This window comes from Nyctereutes procyonoides, unplaced genomic scaffold (genome assembly GCF_905146905.1).
Source record: "Nyctereutes procyonoides isolate TBG_1078 unplaced genomic scaffold, NYPRO_anot_genome, whole genome shotgun sequence".
Lineage (NCBI taxonomy): Eukaryota > Metazoa > Chordata > Mammalia > Carnivora > Canidae > Nyctereutes > Nyctereutes procyonoides.
Genome location: NW_026575037.1, coordinates 21,975,263 through 21,998,755, shown reverse-complemented (window position 1 = coordinate 21,998,755; position 23,493 = coordinate 21,975,263). Strand labels below are relative to the sequence as shown.

Below are 23,493 nucleotides of genomic sequence, written 5' to 3'. Positions count from 1 at the left end.
AAATAATGTGAAGTTTGTTTAGTCTCTTCTCAGCAATGACTTTCATGCAGGGTGATGACTGTTGTTGACCAATTTTATCCCTAAATGCTACCAGGATCTCCCTGGAATTTTATTTATTTATTTATTTTTAATTTTTATTTATTTATTTATGATAGTCATCACAGAGAGAGAGAGAGAGAGAGGCAGAGACACAGGCAGAGGGAGAAGCAGGCTCCATGCACCGGGAGCCCGATGTGGGACTCGATCCCGGGTCTCCAGGGTCGCGCCCTGGGCCAAAGGCAGCCGCCAAACCGCTGCGCCACCCAGGGATCCCTCCCTGGAATTTTAAATTATGAATTGATCTGCCATCTTGAAATATTTTTTTTTACCTAGATTTATTATCTCTAGTTTTAATTTCTTGATCAAAGAAAACAGAAATAGCTTCTGAAAAGAGGCCTAGTCGCCCCCTTTAAAACAAATTGAATATATTTATTAAACAAGATTTAAGATTAAATATGCAAGGCAACAATGAGTTTATTTTTAGGACACTTCTGAATCTTTCACAATTGTCTCCTCTCTGGGCTAGTAATTCTCGAAGACTGATACGAGGTCTACTAAGATGCTTTCAATAGATCAAAACAATATTCATGTAAGTTACTGAACTCCATTAAATCTAAATAAATGTAATATTATCATTTGGTTGTGTTTGGCCAGCGTTTTCAAGAGAGAGGTTCTGGACTTAATTTGTATTTCATTTCAAATAATTTTGGTGGCCTCTATCAATATTGTATTTTCCTTTCTAATTAAAAACAATATTTCCTATATTCTTTTTCTCCCTTTGACAAACCTCTCATTCTACCAAAGCAACAGCACTCTACCACATACTAAATAAAACAACAAATTGGAATCTCCCCTAACGTGATTCTGGCCATTTCACAGGGACAGTCCACGATTATTAGGTTGTCCTTGATCCTCTTCAGTTTGAGACACTTAAGTACATTTACTATAGATTCATTCAATATTTGAACTAAATTAGTACTTGGCCATGGAGGGATGCTGGATTGAAATCCGTGTTCTAGTCTGATCACCCGTTAAGAGGACCTTCTGGCTTCCCTCTGTCTACCAGAAAATGAAATATCAATGAATTAGAAAAATAACAGACTAGGAGATGTTAGGAGATGTGAGCTTGAGTTCCCCAGAGGATGTCTATATTCTGGACCTCAGAGACCTAATAATTTTAGGATCTCTATAAAAGAAACTGTTTAAGAGGAAGACTTAACTGAATTTTTCCACATGGCAGGATATTTTCAAATTGAACCTACACTTGGTGGTTAGCGTTTAGTTTTTTTTATCTTTTTGCAAAATTAATTTTTTCCAAATTGTTCAAACGAAGAGCATTTCTCTTTTCTTTCTTTCTTTTCTTTTCTTTTTCTTTTCTTTTCTTTTTTCTTTTCTTTCTTCTTTCTTTCTTTCTTTCTATCTTTCTTTTTCTCTTTCTTTCTTTCTTTCTTTCTTCCTTCCTTCCTTTCTTCCTTTCCTTTCCTTTCCTTTCCTTTCCTTTCCTTTCCTTTCCTTTCCTTTCCTTTCCTTTCCTTTCTTTCCTTTCCTTTCCTTTCCTTTTCTTTCCTTCCTTCTTTAGAAAAGCAGGAAAAATAAGTGTTCTGAATTCTCTCTGTTATGGGGAAGCCAACCCAGAAGTCATCTTGTGGATCACTGCCCCAAGCAATAAATGGCTTTTGGATGGTGAGAACGTTACTGATCGAATGGACACATCCAAACCCGTGACAGGAAGGGCTGAGTTGCAACAGGTTTCTGGAGCACCTATATTTGGGGACTTTTAACAACATCTATACTCGTATCCACTTAGGGTTTGCTTCATTTCAGCCCCGAATGAGCTCTGATTTTGAAGCCTCAAGCTGTAAACCATGAGCACCTCCAAGGGATATTCCACTTAGAGCTGGAAGATGTGGATTTGGGTGTGGTTTTCAAGGGGCCATTGTCACCTTGTCACCCAACATATTAGGAGAATCTGGGATTGGTTCCTAAAGCAACTGTCCTTAGGCCAGTACTGCCAAATATATTTGATGGATAATTGTTCCCGGGTTTCTGGAAACATGTAAAACGAAACCTGGGCACCAAATCACAGAAGAATGGGCTTAAATTGGAAACATGCATTTTTGTCATCACTATTCGGTGCAATGCACAGCAGTAAAGTTGCACTTTTGCTGGAAGCAGATTGAAAATGTGAAAGGTCATATTCACTCCAGGATTAAGGAAAGTGTCATGGTTTGAATCATACCCCCGTAGAGCATAAAACCAGGTGAAGTTGGCTCCCTAATCATTAAAAGGATGATTTACATCAAAATACCTGGGTCAATCTTGCTTGCTCTTGGGGACTGTAGACGATTGTGATTCCTAAACAAAAGAGGCTTAAGGAGTAATCCCTAAAAGCCTGGGTAAAAAGAAAACAAAAAGTCATCTCTGTAAAGCAAAACTTAAAAAAAATATATTCTTATATATTCTTATCATCAGTTGTTTGGGAGACTGAGAGACCTGAGACCTTTTGATTTATTTTCTGGTATGGTGTTGAACATGCAAGTAGTATGTGCGGTTCATGTCAGTCTCATAGACGAGGAGAGCCCTCACGGGGCCATCTATCTCGCTCTGCACAAAGCCCCCTCTTTTACAAATGCGGCAGAGGATGGATGTTCAGGAGGGTAGGCCGACCGGTTACCCCCAGGGTCTGCGGTCTGTTCAGGGGAGAAGGTAGGAGAAACGGAGCTGCCCCTCGTCCTGCTAATGCCCCCCCTTATCCGAATAACAATAGTGAACCCGACACGCGTGCGCCTGCCCACAGCGAAGCGCTTGACACTAAGAACTGTCATATATGTCCAGGGGACAGAAGTGTGGTTCCCACTTTTTGGCCTAAGTTTACATCACCTGAATGGGGCAGATAGGAAATTGAAACCGCGTGTTTCTCTGTCTCCAGAGGCTCTTAAAATGAGGGACAGGAGTTCCTCTGTCGAAGAGCTGGTGTAAGGTTTTAAAGGAGACGACAGCGGTCCTCCGCGGGGCAACCACCGGCCTCCAGGCCCCTCAGGATCAGGAGCATCATCCACCTTCCCGGGGCGGTGCCTCCCAGGCCCACCTGGGCAGGTGAGCGTCAGAGCCTCCCCCCACCCCGGGGCCCAGACCACCTGGTAGCCGGGGTGGGGAGGCCAGGAAGGGAGATGGGGCAGGTTGGAAGGCCCACTTCAAGGCTGGTCCTTTGTCACCTCCTGCCTCCCTTGCCCTGGCTGGGACTGCAGGGGCGGCGCGGCAGCCTCTTGAGGCCTTCCTGTGACCGGTGAGCGCACCCCTGCTGCGCTTCTCCCAGGGGCCGCCCCGGCCGGGCCACCCGGGCAGCAAGTCACGGCTGGGGCCGCTCTACACCCGGCCCGGGCCCGGTGCCCCGAGCCCCGAGCCCCGCGCCCGCAGCGCAGAGCTGCCATCCAAAGCGAGCCCACACTAAACTTGGGCAGCTGGGGGTTTGCTGGGGTCAGGTACAAATTTGCACGACATTGATTCATTATTTGTTCACAATAGAAAGTATCGATTGCGTTTTAGGCCTGTTCTAGGTGAATATGGCAGTGAAAGAAAAGAAGTTCTCGTCTTCATGTAACTTAAATTCTAGTCCGAGGAAGTAGAGAGCAAAAATGTCTCTGATTCGACAAGTTGTGACAATCAGTGTGGAAAAAAATTGCACAAAGGTCAGGAAGATGATGGGTAATGAAGGAGGAGGGGAAGAAGCTGGACAGGGAAGTATGGGGACAATGAAGATGAAATGGGTCTCGCTGGGTGGAAAGTATCTGCAGACAGGAATGACAGTTGTCTCAAAGGCCACTGAGAGGGCAGGTTAGCTGAGAACTGAGGATCCAACACCGTGTTTGGCAGCGTGGAGGTCGGCGGCAACCCTGACGTGAGCTGTTTCATGGAGCGGGGTGCAGAGCAAAGTCGGATTAGTTTGAGTTCAAGAGAGATTGAGGGGAGAGGGAGGAGAGGCAGAGCGTATAGAAAACTCTTAGGGGGATGTTTTGCTGAAAGGGACGGGGAAGGAATGAACAGTAACTGAAGTGGGCCCCAGGAGAGAACCTGACATCACAGGAAACCTGACCGCGTGTTTGGTGCTGTCGGGACGATCCAGCAGTGGGAAAACTGATGACGTGGAAGAGAGAGGGAGAACTTCTCCAGGGATGTCCTCCAGCAGTCGAGGACGATGGATTGCTCTCGAGCAGGTTTTAAAATTCATGTCATTAAAATTTTTGAGCATATATCCCAAATATACACGTATATTAAATGCATATGCTATTTTACTGTGTATATTTTAGACTTTGATTTGTATGCTACCTTAATGTTTTAATTTTAAAACATATATACAATTCTAACCAAACTTTTAGTATTTTCTAGTATTTTTCTCTCTGTACCCCACAGTCTTACACACTTACCCCTTAAAGTGCAGACACCTCACTTTGGGTGGGGTTCTTTCTCACCTTTAGACAATGTCACTGACACTGACTCTGACTTACCAAAGAACAGCTGGAAGGAAAGAGTCCGGTCTTTTAGGTTTGAGAATTTGAGTTTTCATTTTATCTTGTTTTCTGTCTAGAGAAATATGTTGACTGTAAGCAACCCCTTGTAGAAAACGTCTTGTAACGTAATGCTTGAGATGATGTCGTTAAAATATCTAACTTCTAAGAAGGTTCCTCAAATGCAACTAGAGGCTACCTTGATCGCATGTAATATCACAAAATACAAAAAATACTCATAAAAGGAGAATGACCACATTTCCATTTTTATTAGTTGACATCGGGTCACTTTTTAAACATAGATCATTCCCAGGGCTTTCTTGAGTCCATGATTAAAAGGCAAAAGTGTGCATCTCATCATAGGTGTACAACTGAAACCTTTCACCACATGAGAAGAAGAGTGAGAATTGCATTTTGTAGTTTTTGCATTAAAAAAGAAAAAAAAAACACTGCCAGCTAATGGGCAAACGAAGAAAGGTGTCCCCAGGTTGCAAGGGGACACTGGAGGCTTTCCAGTGATAGGCACTGGAGGCTTTCCCAGAAGACACTGTCCCCTGGGAGGTATTTTTGCTAATTATGAGGCTGAAATTACTGGCGCGAAAACATTGTTCTGGGGTTGGCTAATGTAATGAAACGATGATGTCAGGTCGAACCACGCACGTCCTTAAGGCAGCCGAAGGGATCTTGCCCAGGGTTTCTGTGAAATCCCAGTTGCAAATTGTTACGTCCAGATACGTTGGAAAGACCGTCGGTGCAGTCCTCAGCTTCGCAGCGTGCGGATCTCTTTCCCAGGAGACAGAAGGCTCCTAAATCAGCCTCTCCAGGGCGGGGGGTGGCCTCATGCTCCACATTTCCACTCGAGAGCCCTCCTTTTCCTGACGGCTGGGGCTGTAGGTTCCCTGAGTTGCCCTTTTGTTGGAGGCAACCACAGAAGCAACCACGGCCAGAAAGAGGATCAACACCAAGACTGTCGTCACCGAGCCAAGGGTGGTGAAAATGTCCGAGATCAAGTCATCTGCCAACTGGAGGGATTGAAACAACCGTGAGGGGAGTTAGGGGGAGCAAAGGTAAACGCTCAGGACGTTGGAGCTACCCTGGGATGCACAGCAAGCGCACGCGCAAGGCCGGCGCCACTCAGTACCGACAGAGCCCAAGGTGCGGAAGGGAAGTGGGCCTTTCCTGGTCCCGGTCACGACAGGACGACTACGGTTGTACCAGCCAAGGTCTAGAGTCGGGAAGTGTGGCACGAACTATCCGCTCGATTCCCTCTGCGGCCTGAAGACCCCCGCCGTCTATCTCTACGAGTTCTCCGTCTACACCAACACATTATTCACCGTATCTTCCCTCCCTTGCTGGAAGCTCTGGTTTTGGATTGAAGGAATAGTTGTTTTACAGGCTTTTCTTTGCTTTTTGTTTTTGTTTTTGTTTTTGTTGGAAAAGAAGCAAATTAAATTAGCTGGGTCTCCTGGGAAAGATCCCGAGACAGTGGAGGAGCCGCACGTGCTAGTCCCGCGGGCCCTTCCCACAGTCATCGCTTTGATTTGGATTCGATGTGACAACTGAATTGTTGTAAAAAACAAAAACAAAAACAAAAACAAAAACAAAAACAAAACAAAACAAAAAAAAACCCTCAAAAAACCCATAGGCGTTCGATGTCGAACCAGACATCTAGAAACAGAAAACTGCACGTAGAGCCCTGTTGGGAGGAGCTGGATCCTGGGCTCTCAGGGGTGTTACTCGTACACAAAGGTTTCTTTAATGTTCGTTCACCTGGGTTTGCTGAGCACTTTCTAGCTCTGAGTGACATGAGACTGCGATTTAGGTGCAGGGCGGTGTGGAAGGTAGGAAGCAGGCACTATGTGAATTTTTTGACTGATTTTCAAAGAAATAGTTTGGTCTCAGTAAAAGTGGGGTTAAACGAGGTCCCCTTTTCATTTAGCTTTCTCTGTGACCCCATCACCCAACCAAGCTACTGATACATGGAATCTTGGTTTAGTTGAGCATCCTAAGGAGTTTTATATATCTTCACTCTCCTTAGTCTTTTTTGGTTCAAAGGTTTACACCGTCACACAATTCATTTAATATCGTATCTCTTCATAGCGTTGTCTTGGCTGTGCTCCCTACCAGTTCTGCTCATTCACTCAACGCTATTGAGCATCTATCCTGAGCACTTTATCGAGCTAGGAAATGAAAATACCAAGATAATCCACGGTGTTGTAAGTGGTGAACCACTGAATTCTACTCTTGACCCAAATTGCACTGTATGTCAACTAACTAGAATTTAAATAACAACTGAGAAAAAGAAAAGAAAAAAAAAAGCCAAAAATCCCCCCCCAAAATTCCTACACAAAGTCAGGTATTTTAGCTCAGATTCTGTGATAAGAGGAGGGAACACCCCCCCCACATACACATATGCACGAATGATCAGAATATTTTATAAATACAGATTACGATAGTGTCACAAACGAACCTATCGGGGTGCAGGTGGCGTCGTATTGGAATGTGATTGTTCTTTGAAGGGTGAGAGAACATTCAAATATTTCAAGCAGGAACTTCTACTTGGATGGAACAATTTGAAATAAAAAGGACGAGGGAACATTAAAGTCCTTAGCGTTTGGGGCAACAGTAAGAAATCCAATGTGACCAAAAATATGGTCCAAGAGTACGTGTGTTTGAAATGGGAAAGGATTTTAAAAGTTGGTAAGAGATAGAACCATAAAGTAGATTCATCTTATAAGAAATCTAAGTACCACACTGATATTCGGATTTTGTCCCATAGTCAGTGGCGGGGGTGGGGTGGGGGTGGGCACCGTAGGAGTTTGAGCAGTAGCCTCATGTGATCTGATCTGTATTTTATTAATTTGGCTCTGGTTACAGGGTGACGGATGACGTGAAAGTGGGGAAGAAACGAGGAGAAAATAGGAGTTGATTTTCTTAGTCACGACAAGCAATGTATTTACCAATGGAAGGGGGATTGGAGGGAAGGAACGGTTGAGGGAGATTTCTCAGGCAGAGTTGCTCCCTCTCAGACCGAGTGAGGCTGGGCAACAGCAGAGGAGACACAAGGTGACTGATGCTTCCACATGAGATGACCGCGTAGACGGGGCTATCCTGGACGGGGACGCGGTACGTAGGAGGAGAGAACAGGTTTGTGCAGGAAGACGCTGAGCTCAGTTTGGGAAAAGCTCATTTCAGAAAACACTCGGGCATGTTGTGTGAGTAGATAGAAACCATCCGGCTCCCGTCAACACTTTTCACGTGGCTCTGAAAGACCCTGGCTTGTGACCACTTTACGTCCCTCAGTTAGAGGAGCTTAGGAGTCAAGTACACAGAGAATTCAGAATCACAGAAGTCTGCAGTTTGGGGGGCAAAATAGTTTGCCCCCACCACAGGGCGAGTCCTCCTCCCGCCAGTCTGTGTGGCCCTTCCGAGAGTCATTACATCCTTTATCTGCAAAGACAGCTGCGGCCTGGGAAAAATGAGTGGAGCCATAGGCTTGGCCTTGAGAGGTCAAAGCCTGACAGGGCCAGCTGGAATCCCACCAGCAAAACCCCCTGCTACTGTCGGGGCGGCGGAGGCCTGTCCCCTTGTTCCTGGCTGTTGGCTTCGTCTTCGTCCGCCCCGTAAACTGTCATCCTCAGGAGGACACGACTGCTCCCCACCCCCACCAGGTGGGGGGGGGGGTGCGCCTCCAGAGAGGAGGCAGGCTGCCTGGTTTGCTTCTCTTGCCCAAATGTTTCTGGGCCCTTCTCGCTCAGCCCGCGGCCGAGGCCACTGAGGAGGCCCGCACAGGAGACCGCCCGGGCCGCCACCTCGCAGGAGACCGAGGAGGCCCCAGAGTCCTTGTGACAGCTCAGTCGGGCCAAACCAGAGGCCGACGGCCGCCTGCCCCCTGCCCCGCAAGGTCTCGGTGGTGCCAGGGGAAGCCCGCCGTCGAGGCCCGAGGTTCAGGCCCCTCGCGGCCACCTCGCGGCCACCTCGCGGCCACCTCACGGCCCGCGGCCCACGGCCCGGCCTCCAGTGTCCAGAGGCTGCGTCCTGGCCCCGACACTTGTCGGCATCACCTATAAACTCGGGGGGTTTGCACAGTTCTGTGCGAGTCGAAGGTGGGAGGCGCCAGGAGAGGAAGGCCAAACGCACAGAGCCCGGCCCGCGGGCCGTCGTCACCGTGTAGGGTCCGAGGGGCCGTGGCTCGTTCTCCTGGTTCCACCGACATCCGAAAGCTCACCCCGCACCCCTCAGTACCTGGGGGGACGGCCGAGGGAGCCAACTCCGAGCCTCACACTGCAGATCCCGAGCCGCCGATGAAGGCCTTGAAGAAGCAGGCGGCCGACCTGGGGCCGGAGCGGGGCAGCGGGCGCTGCTATAGGCTGCGCCGGGCCGTGGGGTTTGGAAATCGCCTCCCGAGGGCCCGTGGCTTGAGTCCCCGTGGCTGGAAGGTCCTTTTTGCTCTGCTCTTCCTCAGCTGTGCTGAAAATACACAGCACCGCTGCGATCTTCGGGCCGCTGCACCTGCCCGGCGGGCCGTGGCCTCGCGCTGCACCCCCTAGTAACCTCCTTCCCCGGAGATACCCCCCAATTCATTGCACACTTCGTGTAAGGTCATTTTTTGAATGGCGTCCTTACAAGCCCTATTCAGTTATTACGCTTGCATCTTCTTAACATGTGTATTTTCCCCGTGCTTAGTCGAAACTGCAATTGCTTTGAATTCCGTATTTGCAGAATAAGATACGTGGGTGTTGCTTTTTATTTATTTATTTTTTTCCCCAAGAGGATTCATTCTGAAACACCGACGGGCGGCAGCCTCCGTGTGGCCCAAGGCCAGGGTACACTCTGGAATTCGGAGGTGGAACTGTCAAGCCTTATATTTCAATTCTTCTCACTTGAGACCGTGCTGGAATATGCTGGAACCACAGGGTTTTTTTTTCTTTTTGAATTTTTATGTACTTATTTATTTTAGGGCGGGACAGGCAGAAGGAGAGAAAGAGCATCTCAAGCGGACTCAGAGCTGAGTGCAGAGCCGGCCGAGGGCCCGGATCCCACAGACATCACAACTGAGCCCAAACCAAGCGTTGGATGTGACACGGACTGAGTCACCCAGGCACACACCCCCACCCCTGTTTTTAATTGTCTCTTTTTAAAAGATTTTATTTATTTATTCTTGAGAGACACAGAGGCAGAGACCCAGGCAGAGGGAGAAGCGGGGTCCGTGCGGGGAGCCCGACAAGGGCCTCGATCCCGGGCCCGGGGTCACGCCCTGAGCCCAAGGCAGAGGCAGCCCCTGAGCACCCCCGGCGCCCTGTTTTAAATTCTTGAAAGCGAGGGATCCCTGGGTGGCGCAGCGGTTTGGCGCCTGCCTTTGGCCCAGGGCGTGATCCTGGAGACCCGGGATCGAATCCCACATCAGGCTCCCGGTGCATGGAGCCTGCTTCTCCCTCTGCCTGTGTCTCTGCCTCTCTCTCTCTCTCTGTGACTATCATAAATAAAAAAAAAAAAATTAAATTCTTGAAAGCGAGTCTGTTGCTTCCTCCGCGGGGGGCGGGAACGCGCGCACCTGCTAACGCACTCGCGGGTGGGGCCGGAGCTGCCGGGGCCGGAGCAGCAGACCCGTGGGCCGCGGTCCGCCAGCTGCTCAGCCGCCCGAGCGCCGCCAGGTCGCACAGCTGCCCGGGGGCGCTTGCTCGTCGCCACCCACAGTGCACCCCCACCCCCACCCCCCACCCCCAACCCCAACCCCCGCCCGTCTCCCTGGGCCTGCTCCGGCCGCAGAACACCTCCCAGCCTCGGAGCCCGCCGGGGAGGCGCCGTCCCCGGGCTGACTGGGGGCACGGGGTCAGTTCACGGGCACCCCGGGGGCGCCCACGAGGAGCTGGGGAGGCGCCACCCTGGGCCGACTGGGGGCGCGAGGGCCGGTGCACGGGCGCCCCGAAGGTGCCCATGAGGAGCTGGGGCAGCGCCACCCGCCGGGCCGTCGGGCTCGGCCCCCGCCCCAACGGAGCAGCTCCCCCAACTCTGGAGGACACAGAATGGGGCGGCCTGTCCAGGAGGAAGACCGGGGCCACGTCGGCCCTCAGCACCTGTCACGGGGTCTAGGGCGGGTGACAGCACCGAGGAGAGCGTGGGAACCGCCCACACGTCGGCAGGAGCCCGCGAAAGGCAGGGAACCTCCTGGGTTTCTCCGCTTGACCTCGCGTGTCCAAGGGAGGGCCCGCAGCTCCGGGAGAGCAGGACCCCCAGGGCCACCTGCCGGGGCCTCGCTCCGCCGCCTGGCTTTGGCGAAGTCGGTGGTGAACGCGGCGGCCCCGCTGCTGGGGATGCTCCCGGCTTAAACCGCCTTCCAGGGGCAGCCCAGGGCGTGACCCCGGCCGTGACCCCGGGCCCCGGGATCGAGTCCCGCGTCGGGCTCCCCGCATGGGGCCTGCTTCTCCCTCTGCCTGTGTCTCTGCCTCCCTCTCGTTCTCTCTTATGAATCAAATGTAAAATAAAATTTAAATGAATTCTAAATAAATCCAAAAAAACACAAAAAACAAACCAATACCCGCCTCCCGGGAAGCACCCCCGGGAAGCCAAAGACCTAACGACCCTTCCCGGAGTCGGGTCTCCCAGGGCAGGTGCAGAGATGGGACCTGGAGCTGTTGGGGGGTCCCTGCTGGTCACCGGCCCCAGTCCCGCTCCAGGAGGTGAGCTTTGGAAACTGGCTTGTGCCGGTTTGTGTTCCCTGGGCAGGTAAGGAAGGGCGGGACTTCGAGAGTTAGCGGTCAGGGGGAAAAGCACCAGAGAGAGGAGGCTTTGCAAGGCTGGTTCGAACATGTAGCTCCCGTCCCTGCAGCCAACGCAAACTGAGGACGGTGCTGGAGCTCTCATCCCACAAACTCACATATGCAAGAGAGAGAGAGAGAGAGAGAGAGAGAGAATATTCCACGGTTAAGACCCAGGAGAGCAGTTCTTGAGAATCACTGTTGCAACAAGCAGGTCTTCCATTTGGTGGATGTTAAAACCTCCCACGGAGACTTGCGTCCTTGAACTGCAGCTTATCAGGGAATTGCTAGAAACAGCCATTTCCATAGTAATCTTGAATATAGGCCAGAACTCTGTTTTTGAAATTAAACTTGCTGCAGTGGCCAATTTTCGACCATAAATAAACTGTCCACTTTACAGTTAGGAGGGGCGTAAAATCAAGCCCTGGGGAGCCGAAGGAGAGCACGTGGGAAGGGCCCTGGCACAACCGGGGGAGGGGTGAGTCACCCCTGAATACAAGGCTTGGTAACGTGAGCAAAGGGTGGGCGACACAGATCCGCATCAGGGCGGCGGGCAGGGCACAGGGGACAGAGGAGGCACCGGGTGTCCAGGCCGCAGGCTGAGTGGCTCTCGGGCCTCCGCGCGGCTCTGCTTCTCTTGGGCGCACTGGTGCCTCCCTGGGCTCACTGGGCACAAACCAGCAGGGAGCCCCAGTCCCCCCACCCCCGGACGGGGCGAGCCTGCACCCCGCCCCTGCCTGAAGCCTTTCTCACCAGCCATCACCCCCTCACTGGGCCCACACTGATGGGGGTGTCCACCCCACCAGCCGTGGAAACTCCACTGAGATGAGAGTCCAGCGAGCACAGCACAGGGAGGCGCGGGCCTGGGAATCTTCCCCAGTGACTTCCATATCCGGCCTGTGGAAGAGTCTGGAACTGCGGTGGGGGAACTGGGGTGTAGGTACATGGGAGAAACACGAGCCCCTGGCAGTGGATCCAGCATTGGCTACGTGCCCGGTGCTCTAGCGCTGGGTGACACCTCCCCCTGGCACCCGGCACCACGGGGGCCCTCCCCTGGACCTTCGGGGAGAGGGCTCGGTGGTTCTGAGCCGGGAACCCGCCGGGACACTGATCACGAAGGGTCGCGGTCCCGCGCTGCACAGCTGATTCTGGGTCACCCACGGCGCACAGATGCGCTGCGGGTAGAGATGCGGGGTGCGCAGGGCAGCGCGGTCCCAGCGTCCTGGGCCTTGGGCCCCGCATTCCTTTTTTTTTTTAATTTTTATTTATTTACGATATAGATATATAAGATATAGATAGAGAGAGAGAGAGAGAGAGGCAGAGACACAGGCAGAGGGAGAAGCAGGCTCCATGCACCGGGAGCCCGACGTGGGATTCGATCCCGGGACTCCAGGATCACGCCCTGGGCCAAAGGCAGGCGCCAAACCGCTGCGCCACCCAGGGATCCCTGGCCCCGCATTGCTAACCTCAGGTCTCTAACCCCTCGCTCCAGGCCTCTGACGGTCGGGTCGGTCGGGAGCTCAGGTCTGGGGACACCGCCTTCCGATTTTTCTCCCCTCCGTGGGGGGAGTAAGGGATGGGATTGTTTTCAGGGAAAAACCTTGCCTCTCCCCATCTCGTTCGAGAACGGACACCCCGGCCGCCCACGGTCAAGACTGCATTCGGTTTTCTTTTCTTTTTTCTTTTCTTTTTTCTTTCTTTCTTTCTTTTTCTTTTTCTTTCTCTCTTTCTTTTCCTTTCTTCTTTCTTTCTTTTCTTTTTCTTTCTTTTCTCTTTTTCTTTCTCTTCTCTTCTTTTTCTTTTTTCCTTTTCTTTCTTTCTTTCTTTTTTTCTTTTTTCTTTTTCTTTCTTTGTTTTCTTTTTCTTTCGTTTTCTTTTTTCTCTCTTCTTTCTTCTTTCTTTTTTTCCTTTTCTTTCTTCTTTCTTTTCCCTTTTCTCTTTTTTCCCTTTCTTTCTTTCTTCTTTCTTTTCTCTTTCTTTTTTCTCTTTCTCTTCTTTCTTTTCTTTTCTTTTCCTTTCTCGTGTGTGTGTGTGTGTGTGTGAGAATTTATTGTTCAAAGATAACAGCTGCCATTCACGCCGACCCAGGCTGCGCTCACACAGTATTGTCACTCCTGGGGCGGCCCAGCCCGGGGCGGGGGGTCTCAGGAAGGCCGCCCCTCACTCTCCCCCGCGAGCGGCTTCGTGTGTGCCCGAACACAGACCCGCACCACCTGCCGGGGCACATCCGCATCCCCCGCTGGGACGGAAGCGCGGTGGAGCCACAGGTGCCTCTCCGCCTCGCTCCCTCGGTCTCCTGGCCCGGGGCTTTCCCAGTGCCTGCCCGATGGGGGGGCAGCGTCTTGGGGTGCTGCCACTGGTGCGGGGGGGGCGGCAGGGAAGGAAAGACGGGCACCTGGCCACGGCGTGGCCACGAAGGCAGCTGGATGTTATCCCTTTATGCAAAATTTGCCACAAATGATCTTTTTTTTTTTTTTTTAACCTTTTCCTGCTCCTCAGAGCCAGGATGAAATCAACCTTTGGGGGCACAAGCAGCAGCTGCTAGAGACAATTTTTTAAAAATACAAAATATATGAGATGCCTAGCTGGCTCAGCGGTTGAGTATCTGCCTTTGGCCCAGGGCGTGATCCCGGGGTCCTGGGATCAAGTCCCACATCGGGCTCCCTGCAGGGGGCCTGCTTCTCCCTCTGCCTGTGTCTCTGCCTCTCTCTCTCTCATGAATAAATAAATAAAATCATAAAAAAAAGACCTGGGAAGCGAGGTGCACCTGGGCGCCCGTGGCCTGTAGGGCGCAGGGGAATGTGCTCACGTGGCTCATTGTGGGTTTGGCCAAATTCTGTCCCTCCCCTTAGGACTCAGGAATGAGCACCTATTTCCTCCAGAACATTTCAATAATACAAAGTGCAGTGTTTTGCACAAAGGGGCTGATCAATCGTTATTGACTCCACACTTGTAATGTTCGTTGCTCAAGTCAATGCACTATTAAATTGTTTTCAGTCGTAAGAAGAGTTCTGTATAATAGGCCCAGAAAGCTGATTGGGGGTGCTCTTCATTCACTCCTCTGTTCACGGGTCCATTCACTCAGCCAATAGATTTTCACTGAATGCCTGCAAAGCTTCAGGGAGCATGTTAGGCCCTAGGTAGATGGAGTTCAAAGGCACAGCCATTGTCTTTAAAAAAACTCAGGACTTAGTGGTAGGGCCTGGCGGTTGGGGCAGCCACCCCAACAACCACAGGTCCCTGAGAGAGCTGTGATGTTACAGGTGACGGCAAAGAAAAGAAAAGGGGCAGGAGGGCGACTTCCTGACGGCCCCCACGTTTCTCAAAGGAGGGCCCTGGGAGGTGGAGGTGAAGAAAGGTGTTGAAGACAGAAGGAAGCCCCATGATCCAGCGGCAGGGAGGAGAAAGGGGGGGGGTGTTGGCATACTTGCGCTTGCCCAGGACGCCTAAGGGAGAACGAGGTGCTTATGTAGAGCCTCGAAGGGAGAAGGAGAATGAGGAGCAGCGGCTCCTCTGTCAGGAGAGCGTTTGCCCAGCCCGGGCATGGAAGCCACCTCGATTCCTTTCCAGGAAGCTCGGTCTCCTCTCCCCCCGGGGAGCAGGGGCCAGAGTCCCGGGCGCAGTTTCAGGTATGTTCTCTGCTGGTCCTTCCCCAGCACACATGGCCTGTACCTCTTATTCAAAATGTACCAACTTCGAATGTCTACTCCTCTATTTCTATGCCAAGAGAAATGCCTTATCAACCAGGGGCTTATTGGGCAGAAAGGGGTTTCGATTCCTTTATACCCCATCTCTGCCATCGTGAGTTTGAGAATCAGGTGACTGATGAAGATGTCAGTTGATTTTATACAGAATTTCAATGGCAAGAAAATATTTAGCAAATGACTTAAAAGGCAGAGGGATTTGAGATTAAAAGATACTAAAAAGCAACCACCTGGCAACTAAATGCGATCGATTGTATCCTGGATGGAAAACAAAATCTATAAAGGAAGGACTTTATTGAGACAATTAGAGAAAGCTGAACACGGGATGACGATGAATTTCTTAAATGTGATACCAGTGTTGTGGCTGTAGAAGGAGGTCTTTTTCTTTCGAGATACTTGGTGAAATCGTTAGCAATAAAATATTAGAATGCCTGCAACCTACTTTCTAAATAGGCAGCCAAAAAAAAAAAATGTGTATATTCACAGGTAGCAAATGTTAAAAAAAATTACTGAAGTTGGGTAAAGACTACATGTGTTCATTATGCTATTTTTTTTCCTGATTTTCTTTAGGTTTCAATTGCCCCCATCCCCGCCCCTCCAATAAAACAAAACAACTTAGACAATAATATTTCTCAACTATTTTTTATAATGCAAATAATCTCTCCAAACCCCAAATTTGTAGATCTCGTTTCTTCCACTACCCCTTCCTCCGCCGTTCCAGAGCTTACTGAATTTCTGTCTTCTCTGTACATTTATCGCCCCGTAAATCTCGTTCCCACTGATGGTCTCATCTCCCCTCCTGGACACGAAGACCCTCGTGGATGACATCATGCGTTAGCTTCCTCCTATATCTGGCCCGAGCCCCGCCTGCCAGCACCCAGCACAGCACCAGGCCCCCGGCGGGTGTGCACAGACCTCCCCGTGACCCACTTCTTGACCTAGAAGCTCACTTGGGCTCTTTTCTCTACCAGATTTCTATCTTCAGTTTGGGCCAAAAGCTGCTATTAATTCCTTCTCACATTATGCAGGAAAAAGAGCGCCGGGGCCCTGACATCCTTACGGCTTATCACATATCCTTTTGGCCGGGGTAATCTAGTCTGTGTCATTGTATTTATTGCCCCCAAATCAAAACCAGTTGCCAAAGTAATGAAGGTCTATTGGTTTGTGTTGACTTAATCCATGTCAGAGGAGCTTTAGGAGCATATAAGGATAATTTGACCGGCAAAAGGAAAAACCATAAAAATGATCAAAAAGCCAATAGATAGGCTGAGAACACCAAGCTTATTTCACTGAGGATTTATGGCCAACTTATCAGAAAATTATTTGGTCCAAGTCCACATTCAAGTCAGCCCCTCAGTAACTCAGCAGAGAGTCCAGCCTCTGAGAAACCTCGCCTCCTATAATGAGATGCCCCCGGCCCCCCTGCCTTGCAGCCCACGGAGTGCAATTTTCAACAGTTGGGAGACGGCAGTAAATCCAGCTCTGGAATAACCAGTTCCACTTACACCCAGGCCTGCGCCGAGTTACCAGAGCACGAAGGGCCAAATGCACCTTCCCTCTGCACCCCCGCCCCCGCAGCACTGTTGATAGGCAAACAGAACCAAAACACCCGACACCCCCGGGGCAGCAGCGCCAGCCCCAGCTGCGCCCCAGCCCACGGGGGCGCCCGGCGTCCAGGCCCCACCACGCGGTCCACCGGGCCCGGGCTCGACGCTGGAGCTTCTGTTTTATTGACCAAACGAAAATCGGCTTCCCCTCGTGTGGGTGATAAAGTGCGGCGTCGAGTCACCCCCGTAAAATATATTGCTCTCCCTTGGACAGCCTGTCATTGAAGTCCTTGTTTATATAATCTATTGTGCCATTTACTCTATTCTTATTTTAAAAAGCAAACCTAGGAATAAAAACCCTTTCTTCCAGTGTTTCATTGATGAATGTCTATACCCGGCGCCTTCTCTTAAATAATCTCAGAAGTGGCCATTTCGATTGTCATTGTCGGTTTACATCAAATTACTGGACTTTGAGTTTCCAAGTCGGCCTGGTGCGAGATGAAAGACACAGGGTATGCGTTACCGGGAGTCCTTTCCCTGCCCAGCCCTCTCTGTCCAAACCAGTTGGAGACTTGGTGTGTCTAACCAGAGACGGGTCCTGTGGAACTGAGACTGGTCAGATCCCAAAGTGAGCATTACCGAAATTTATGGGTTTGGAAGTAACTTAAAAACACCAAGGTATCTTACAACCTGCAAAGGTAGGAACCTTCACATCGTGCAGATTTATATTAAAATGCTATTTAGTTTTAGAAATCAAGAATTCTTTCCGAAGTCAGGCTGTCAAATTCCAAATGAGCCATTTGGTAAAAGTCTATAGGTTATTAGGTTGGCAACATTAAAATACACACACACACACACAGGAAAGCCTTAGATTTGACTTTGTTAACAGTCCACCTAAATGCCCAAGAACACAGTTGGGGGAAAGTATATGTTTCCTTAGCACAATAGAAGGTAAAGCCAGCTTTTTTGGCGGGGGGGGGGGGTGGTGGTGGTGGTGGTGGCAGGGACAAAAAGTCTAACAGTATTTCCCTATTAAAAAATATAGTCAGACTAAAATTGCCCTATCTCTAGGTATAAATTCAGCACAGAATTTGACAGGTTATTATAAAATTAGATCAGACGACGTAGCCGAGATGGTTATTTTATACCTTTGGCTCTCTAAGTATATACATTAATTATAATATTAAAAACGTCTGCTTTATCTTTTGAAATAATATTTTAGGAGATCCTTGCCGGGAAAAGGCAGGACGTGGACATGCCAAGTAGTCTGTTCCTTTCCTACAAAATGCTCCAAGGAGAAATCACTTGAAGACTCCTCTTACTAGTGATTTGTTTTTTTTTTAGTATGTTAGTAAAATAGATCAAATTTTGCTTCCTACCGAGTTCGTAGATCAATTTAAGAAGAAATGACATAACCCAGCTAACACGTTTGCTTATATCTTACTTCTACAATTTACTATCAATATTCTCAAAATGTAAGGGTTTGTTGTTTTTCTTTCAGGAGAATCTTGGTGGATTACTGCATTTTCCCAAAATCCTGTGTCATATTGACGCGGAAATGGTATACATGTTTTTTTCTGAATTCTGAAGTCATTGCCAGAAGAATATCCCTCCCATTAGATAATCTGAATCAAAAGGAGATTTTGTTTTCCTAACTCCCAAAGGGACTGGGGACTGAGAATTCAAACTATAAACGAAGCATCTTCAGGGTTGCGGTGCAGTACATCTCTTCTTTTTCCCATACCCCAGAATAGCACTCCTCTTCCCCCCTTAAAAACAAATATTTCCCTTGGGTCTGTAACTTTTCTATTCAATCACCATTTAGATCACTTGTCCTCAGGGACAGGACTGTGTTAAGAGCCTCAGGAGGAAAGCCGTGCTTAGTCACCAGGCCTGAAGAACCCTCCCCGATTCTGTTACGAGGCCGGATACCAATCCTCCCAACATGCTGCGTACTCATGTTCTTTCCAGGGTCATTCTGCTCGCACAGCACAGGTTAGACACGCAGCCTCAGTCCTTTCCGCCGAGCGGGGTGCCCGGGATGCACTGACACTCCGCAGGCGGCGCTGGGGGTAAGAGGAAGCCACCTGCTGCGCTTCAACCAGGCGAGGAGCAGCTACAAGTTTGGGAAGAGAAAAGGAGCCGCAACACGGCCCCCCAGCCAAGCACCCCCGCGGGTGGGAGGCCCGAGGACAAGTGGAAGGCATCTTCCGTGGGCCAGACACGTCAGTCCTGCATCCAGTGGTTCCAGAGCATCTTTTACTGACATTTGTTGGCTGGGGCTCTCTGCTTAGCCTCAGGCGTGGAGAATAAATACATAATTCTGCCTCGAAGGGGACAGCGGGGTCTTTGGTGCTTGTGCATTCCACCTGGGCAATCCAGCCTCTCCGTGCCCTGTTCATTTTCTACAGTGGGATCACCTGGAAACACTACCTTGAAGCTAGAAGGTGATACTCGGGGAAAAAGAAAAAGAAATGAAAATCAGGAGATGTAATCTGTGATACACGGGGAAAAAGAAATGAAAATCGGGAGATGTAATCTGTCCCCGGCATTTTATATGCCTCTCCTCTTCATCTTGGCAACGAGCTAATGGTGCAGACATGATTGCCCTTATTCAAAAGATGATTTAAGCAATTTGTCCAAAGTCACACAGCTTTTAAGCAGCAGACCTAGCATCCAAATCGTCAGAGCTCGTACAGGGATGCGCAGACGCACCCTGGGTAGGGCAAGATACGATACGGACAGGACCTCAACTCCGCCCTCAATTTCAACTGTGCTACCTTCAGTTGACATATTTACACACAGAGAGTGGCATAATAATGCTTATTTTACCTTTCGGGTCTCTAACTATATACGATGCTTATCTAACCAGCCACGCTTCCCTGTTTGTCAACGACTGTTTAATTTTTCTCTGAGGACTTTGCATGTGAGGATCAGCTTCAGTAAAGGAGACTGATGGGCAGAAGGGCTTGGTGAGCCCTGGGAAGGTGCCTGGCACACAGTAGGCGTCTGGGAGGTACGTTGTATCTATAAACGGTGCCTGCTTGGACCTTGAAAAAATCAGCAGGAGAACAAAGAACAGGACCCATAATTCACAACTTTCAGTCCTCTGCTTTTAACACCCCAGCATGTCTACCAAGAAGTAAAATAACTAAACAATGCAGAAAATCTCCCAGGGTTGTTGCTGGTGTAAACCAGCCATGTGCCACCCTCCGGTTCTTACACAATGTTATCAGGCGATGATTAAGAAGATGGAGGTTTCAGGGCTTCACAGTGTCAGGAAACAAGGTATCAGGCCAACAACTCCCTTCTGAGGTGCAGCACTTAGATTGCAGCCATGTATTGCTTCCAACTGTAAATATTAACGGTGAAGAAAAGAAAGAGATCTTCATTGGCTCTGGGCTGCCTGAGCTCAGCATATTACATGACACCCTGGCATTATTTGCTGAGATGTAGATAATTGTACTTCTTGTTAACAAGTTTCCATGTTTTTTTTTTTTTACTCCATCAGCAGGTTCTTGAATCGATGCCTAGATTACATTTGACTAACATCAGCACAATTTGACTTTGATAGAAAGTTTGAAATTTATGCATAATTAAAAGTTGTACATCCATTTGCTAATTTCCAAGTAAAAGGAGCTAGTCCTTTTGGGTGTCACAGCTGATTCTCTAAATACCCTAGTACCTCTGCCTGGAATGAACGAGTCCACACTGTTTGGAGGACACTGGGGAACATTTAGCAGCAGACCGAGGAAGCCTTTCCCATTTCACCCATCGCCTAAGGACTGAAGCTTTCCACGAGCATGGGCGAGCTGCAGAGTTGTTTTTATATTCCTTTTGAGTGTCAAAACCATTAGGTAGGAGCTCTTCTTTTCTTAGAGATATAAAAACATGGCCTCAACATTATCCGCGTGAAAACATGCCCACATATTTCACTATATATAAAGTATATAAGTATTATTTACAGTGCCTGGATTCAATAGATGCCAGTTGATGAGGACGGTGACACAGGAGTCCCTGAAATGTCCTTCAGCTGTCTGGTTGCGATGGCACATCGCCACCTGTATAACAAGTCTGATGCAAGAAGGTCATCTTACACGACCGCTAGAAAATCAAGAAAGTCAACACTGCGTAGGTACAGAATGTTATAAAGTCTAAATACGTTTATTTTAAGAATGTACTTTTATTTTATGTAGCAAAAGTTCTAGCCGGAATATTCTCTGCCATGGATTCCTATAGTTCATGGCATAATGAACGTACGATTTCAAGATCTGAACTGTTTTCTATTTGCAAAGCTGCAGTCAAACAGAACATACCATCTTTTCCCCCTCTGTCAGCTTCAAAGTTCATTACATGTTGTAGTAGGTGCTCAAAATGTTTTGAGCTGAGCCGATGAATTAAATGGCATAATTTAAACAAATGCAAAAACAGACTCCTCAACATACATGCTGAGTGGCTCCTGACAGAGCCCCGTGATGATCGTATATTTGCCAGGTAGAGAGGAAAGCTCTAGAGATCCATGCACCCAATCTGGACCTCATTTTTTTTTTTTTTTAAGATTTCATCCAGGGCAGCCTGGGTGGCTCAGTGGTTTAGCGCTGCCTTCAGCCCAGGGCGTGATCCTGGGGACCCAGGATCAGGTCCCACGGCAGGCTCCATGCAAGGAGCCCTATGCAGGACTCAGTCCCAGGACCCTAGGGTCACGCCCTGAGCCGAAGGCAGACGCTCAACCACTGAGCTCCCCGGGTGCCCCTGGACCTCGCTCTTAACTAAGAATGTAGTAGGAGCTTGTGATTCTGATCAGAGTCTGGGTTCACTGGGAACAAATAAATCAGGGAACGAATCCTTAGAAAGGAAGTGAACCAAAGGTGGTGTCCTTGCTTTGTCCTGCTCTGGCTCAGCGTGGAGGTAAGTCAACACGCAAGACACAGTCTACCCTTCGCTCACAGTCTCTCATTCTAACAGGTAGCGCTGAGATGTTTGGTCCTTAGGGACACACACATCACCTTCATAATGCATCCCGGGCTCTTCGTGTTCCAGAAGGCCTCTTTACAAACGTATACATTTTCCTCCTCCAAGGGGCGGTGGCCTGTTCCCCAGCCATGGCAGGAGTTCTGGGACCTACAACCACCATTTCAGTCTCAAGGCAGAAGACAGAGGACATGCAGTTACAGAGAACTTGTACCCCTTTAGCTCACCCCACAAAGCTGAATGTGAAGCTCAATGCTCTTAAGGTTCTGCAAATAAATATTTAAATCAAGGTGCTTATATTGGTTTCTATAATTCGAGAGCATTTATAATGGCAATTAAGTGGCAGTGGAGTTATATCAGCCCGAATACACACAACCTTTCACCTCAAGAAGCAGCAAATTGGGATAATTTACATACTGCCAGCTGTTAGGATCTATGGCATTCACAGGACTTAATGGTAAAAATAAATAGATACTGGGTCCCATTAGGGGCATAGAGTAGATTTACAATCTCTTTCCCGTCTACATTCCTCATTTGCCCTCCCAAACTGCTCTTCTGAAACCTCCACCGAGGTCCCTGGGTATAGCGGGCTTCAGGAAACACTTGTGTTTTGGGAAATCATTTGCAGTGGCACCTATTTTAAACATTCACTTTACAATTGAGAACTGTTAACATTTCTAAAATTTTCAGGTAGGGCGGGCTGCTTGAAAACGGCCTCCAAGGGGTGCACTTTACGAATTAGGCCATGAAACCCAAGACTGCGTATCGGAGAAAGGGGCACGGATTTGAGTTTAGATGAAGTGCATGACGCTTGCGTAGTTAACGATTCATTAACTTGTTTAGGCCTTAGTTTTAACATCTGTGGATTGGAAGTTACGCTACCGCTAGTGATTAGGATTAAACGAGGCATCGCACGCTGGATGCTTTTGGTCATGAGGAGCAGTCACCATCAGAGGAGGCACAACTGCTGGCAGAAAGGGCACCACGAAAATCCCGCTCACCTGAGGCCCGAACGGTGGGGTTTCCTCTGCACTGAGCTGTTAAGTCCCCGAGGACAGCTAATGGCTCACTCTCAGAATCTTCTGGTTTCCTTGGCTTTGAAAATGGATTGCACGAATCACAAAAAAATATTCAAACCACCTACTGCTGGGCACAGGGTACATTTTATATCGATTTGCTCAATGAGGCTTTAAGTGAATCAATATATTTCTCGATTTTATAACCTTTAAGATGACAAAAAAAAAATAACAGCAGCTGTGTATTGCCTCCAAGACTCTTTTTTTAGTGGGGCTTGATCTAGGGAATTGGCTCAATTTTTCCTGAAGGGAGACTTAATCTGGTTATACTTGAACCTCCTCAGACCAAAAACATCACAGGCCTGAAAATCCTCAATTAATGAACAAAAACTTTAGAAAGATTCAAATGAAGTCTCTCTCTCTCTCTCTCTCTCTCTCTCTCTCTCTCTCTTTTTAAGGTGCTTAAAGCAAGACTTACTAATAAAACTATGCCCACAGAAAACTTTTAATTAGTGGAAATAAAAAATTGGCTTAAAGAATATCTGCCTTTCGCAAATTCATTAGAAAAACAAACAAACCTGCTCAAGGAAAACTGCCTGCCTGCATAGCATTATACAGAAAAAAAAAATTTCTGGAACGAGGAATAGTTTCTGTTGGTTTGGGTTCCAACTGGAAAGAATAAGTCTATGAATGTCATTGGGGAGCTTTCATTAATCCATTAGGACCATCATTAAAGAAAACCGCTACCATTTTTGGTGTAAGGCCCCTTCTAGTGAGAAAGTTCGAGGCTGCTCCCGTGTGCTCCCCACTGGCAGGAAACTGCTTCCAGGAAAACAGGGCCCAGGCCTACCTCGTCCAACTCTTCCTACTCTGGCTGCATTTTAATAGATGCTTGGGTGGTTTCATCTACAAACCCAGCCCTGACCTTAATGCGTCCAGTTTTACATCCCATT

At 48.8% G+C, this 23,493-nt stretch overlaps 1 protein-coding gene across 3 annotated transcripts in view; it reads right to left on the bottom strand.

The window, feature by feature from the left end:
• Positions 1-5,350: 5,350 nt before the first annotated feature.
• Positions 5,351-23,493, bottom strand: part of CRB1 (crumbs cell polarity complex component 1) — a 140,298-nt gene continuing 122,155 nt past the window's right edge. For all 3 annotated transcript variants that reach the window (XM_055319423.1, XM_055319426.1, XM_055319424.1), the window contains one exon: positions 5,351-5,566. In XM_055319423.1, coding sequence (XP_055175398.1) covers positions 5,351-5,566 — 216 coding nt within the window. The remainder of the gene's footprint in view (positions 5,567-23,493) is intronic.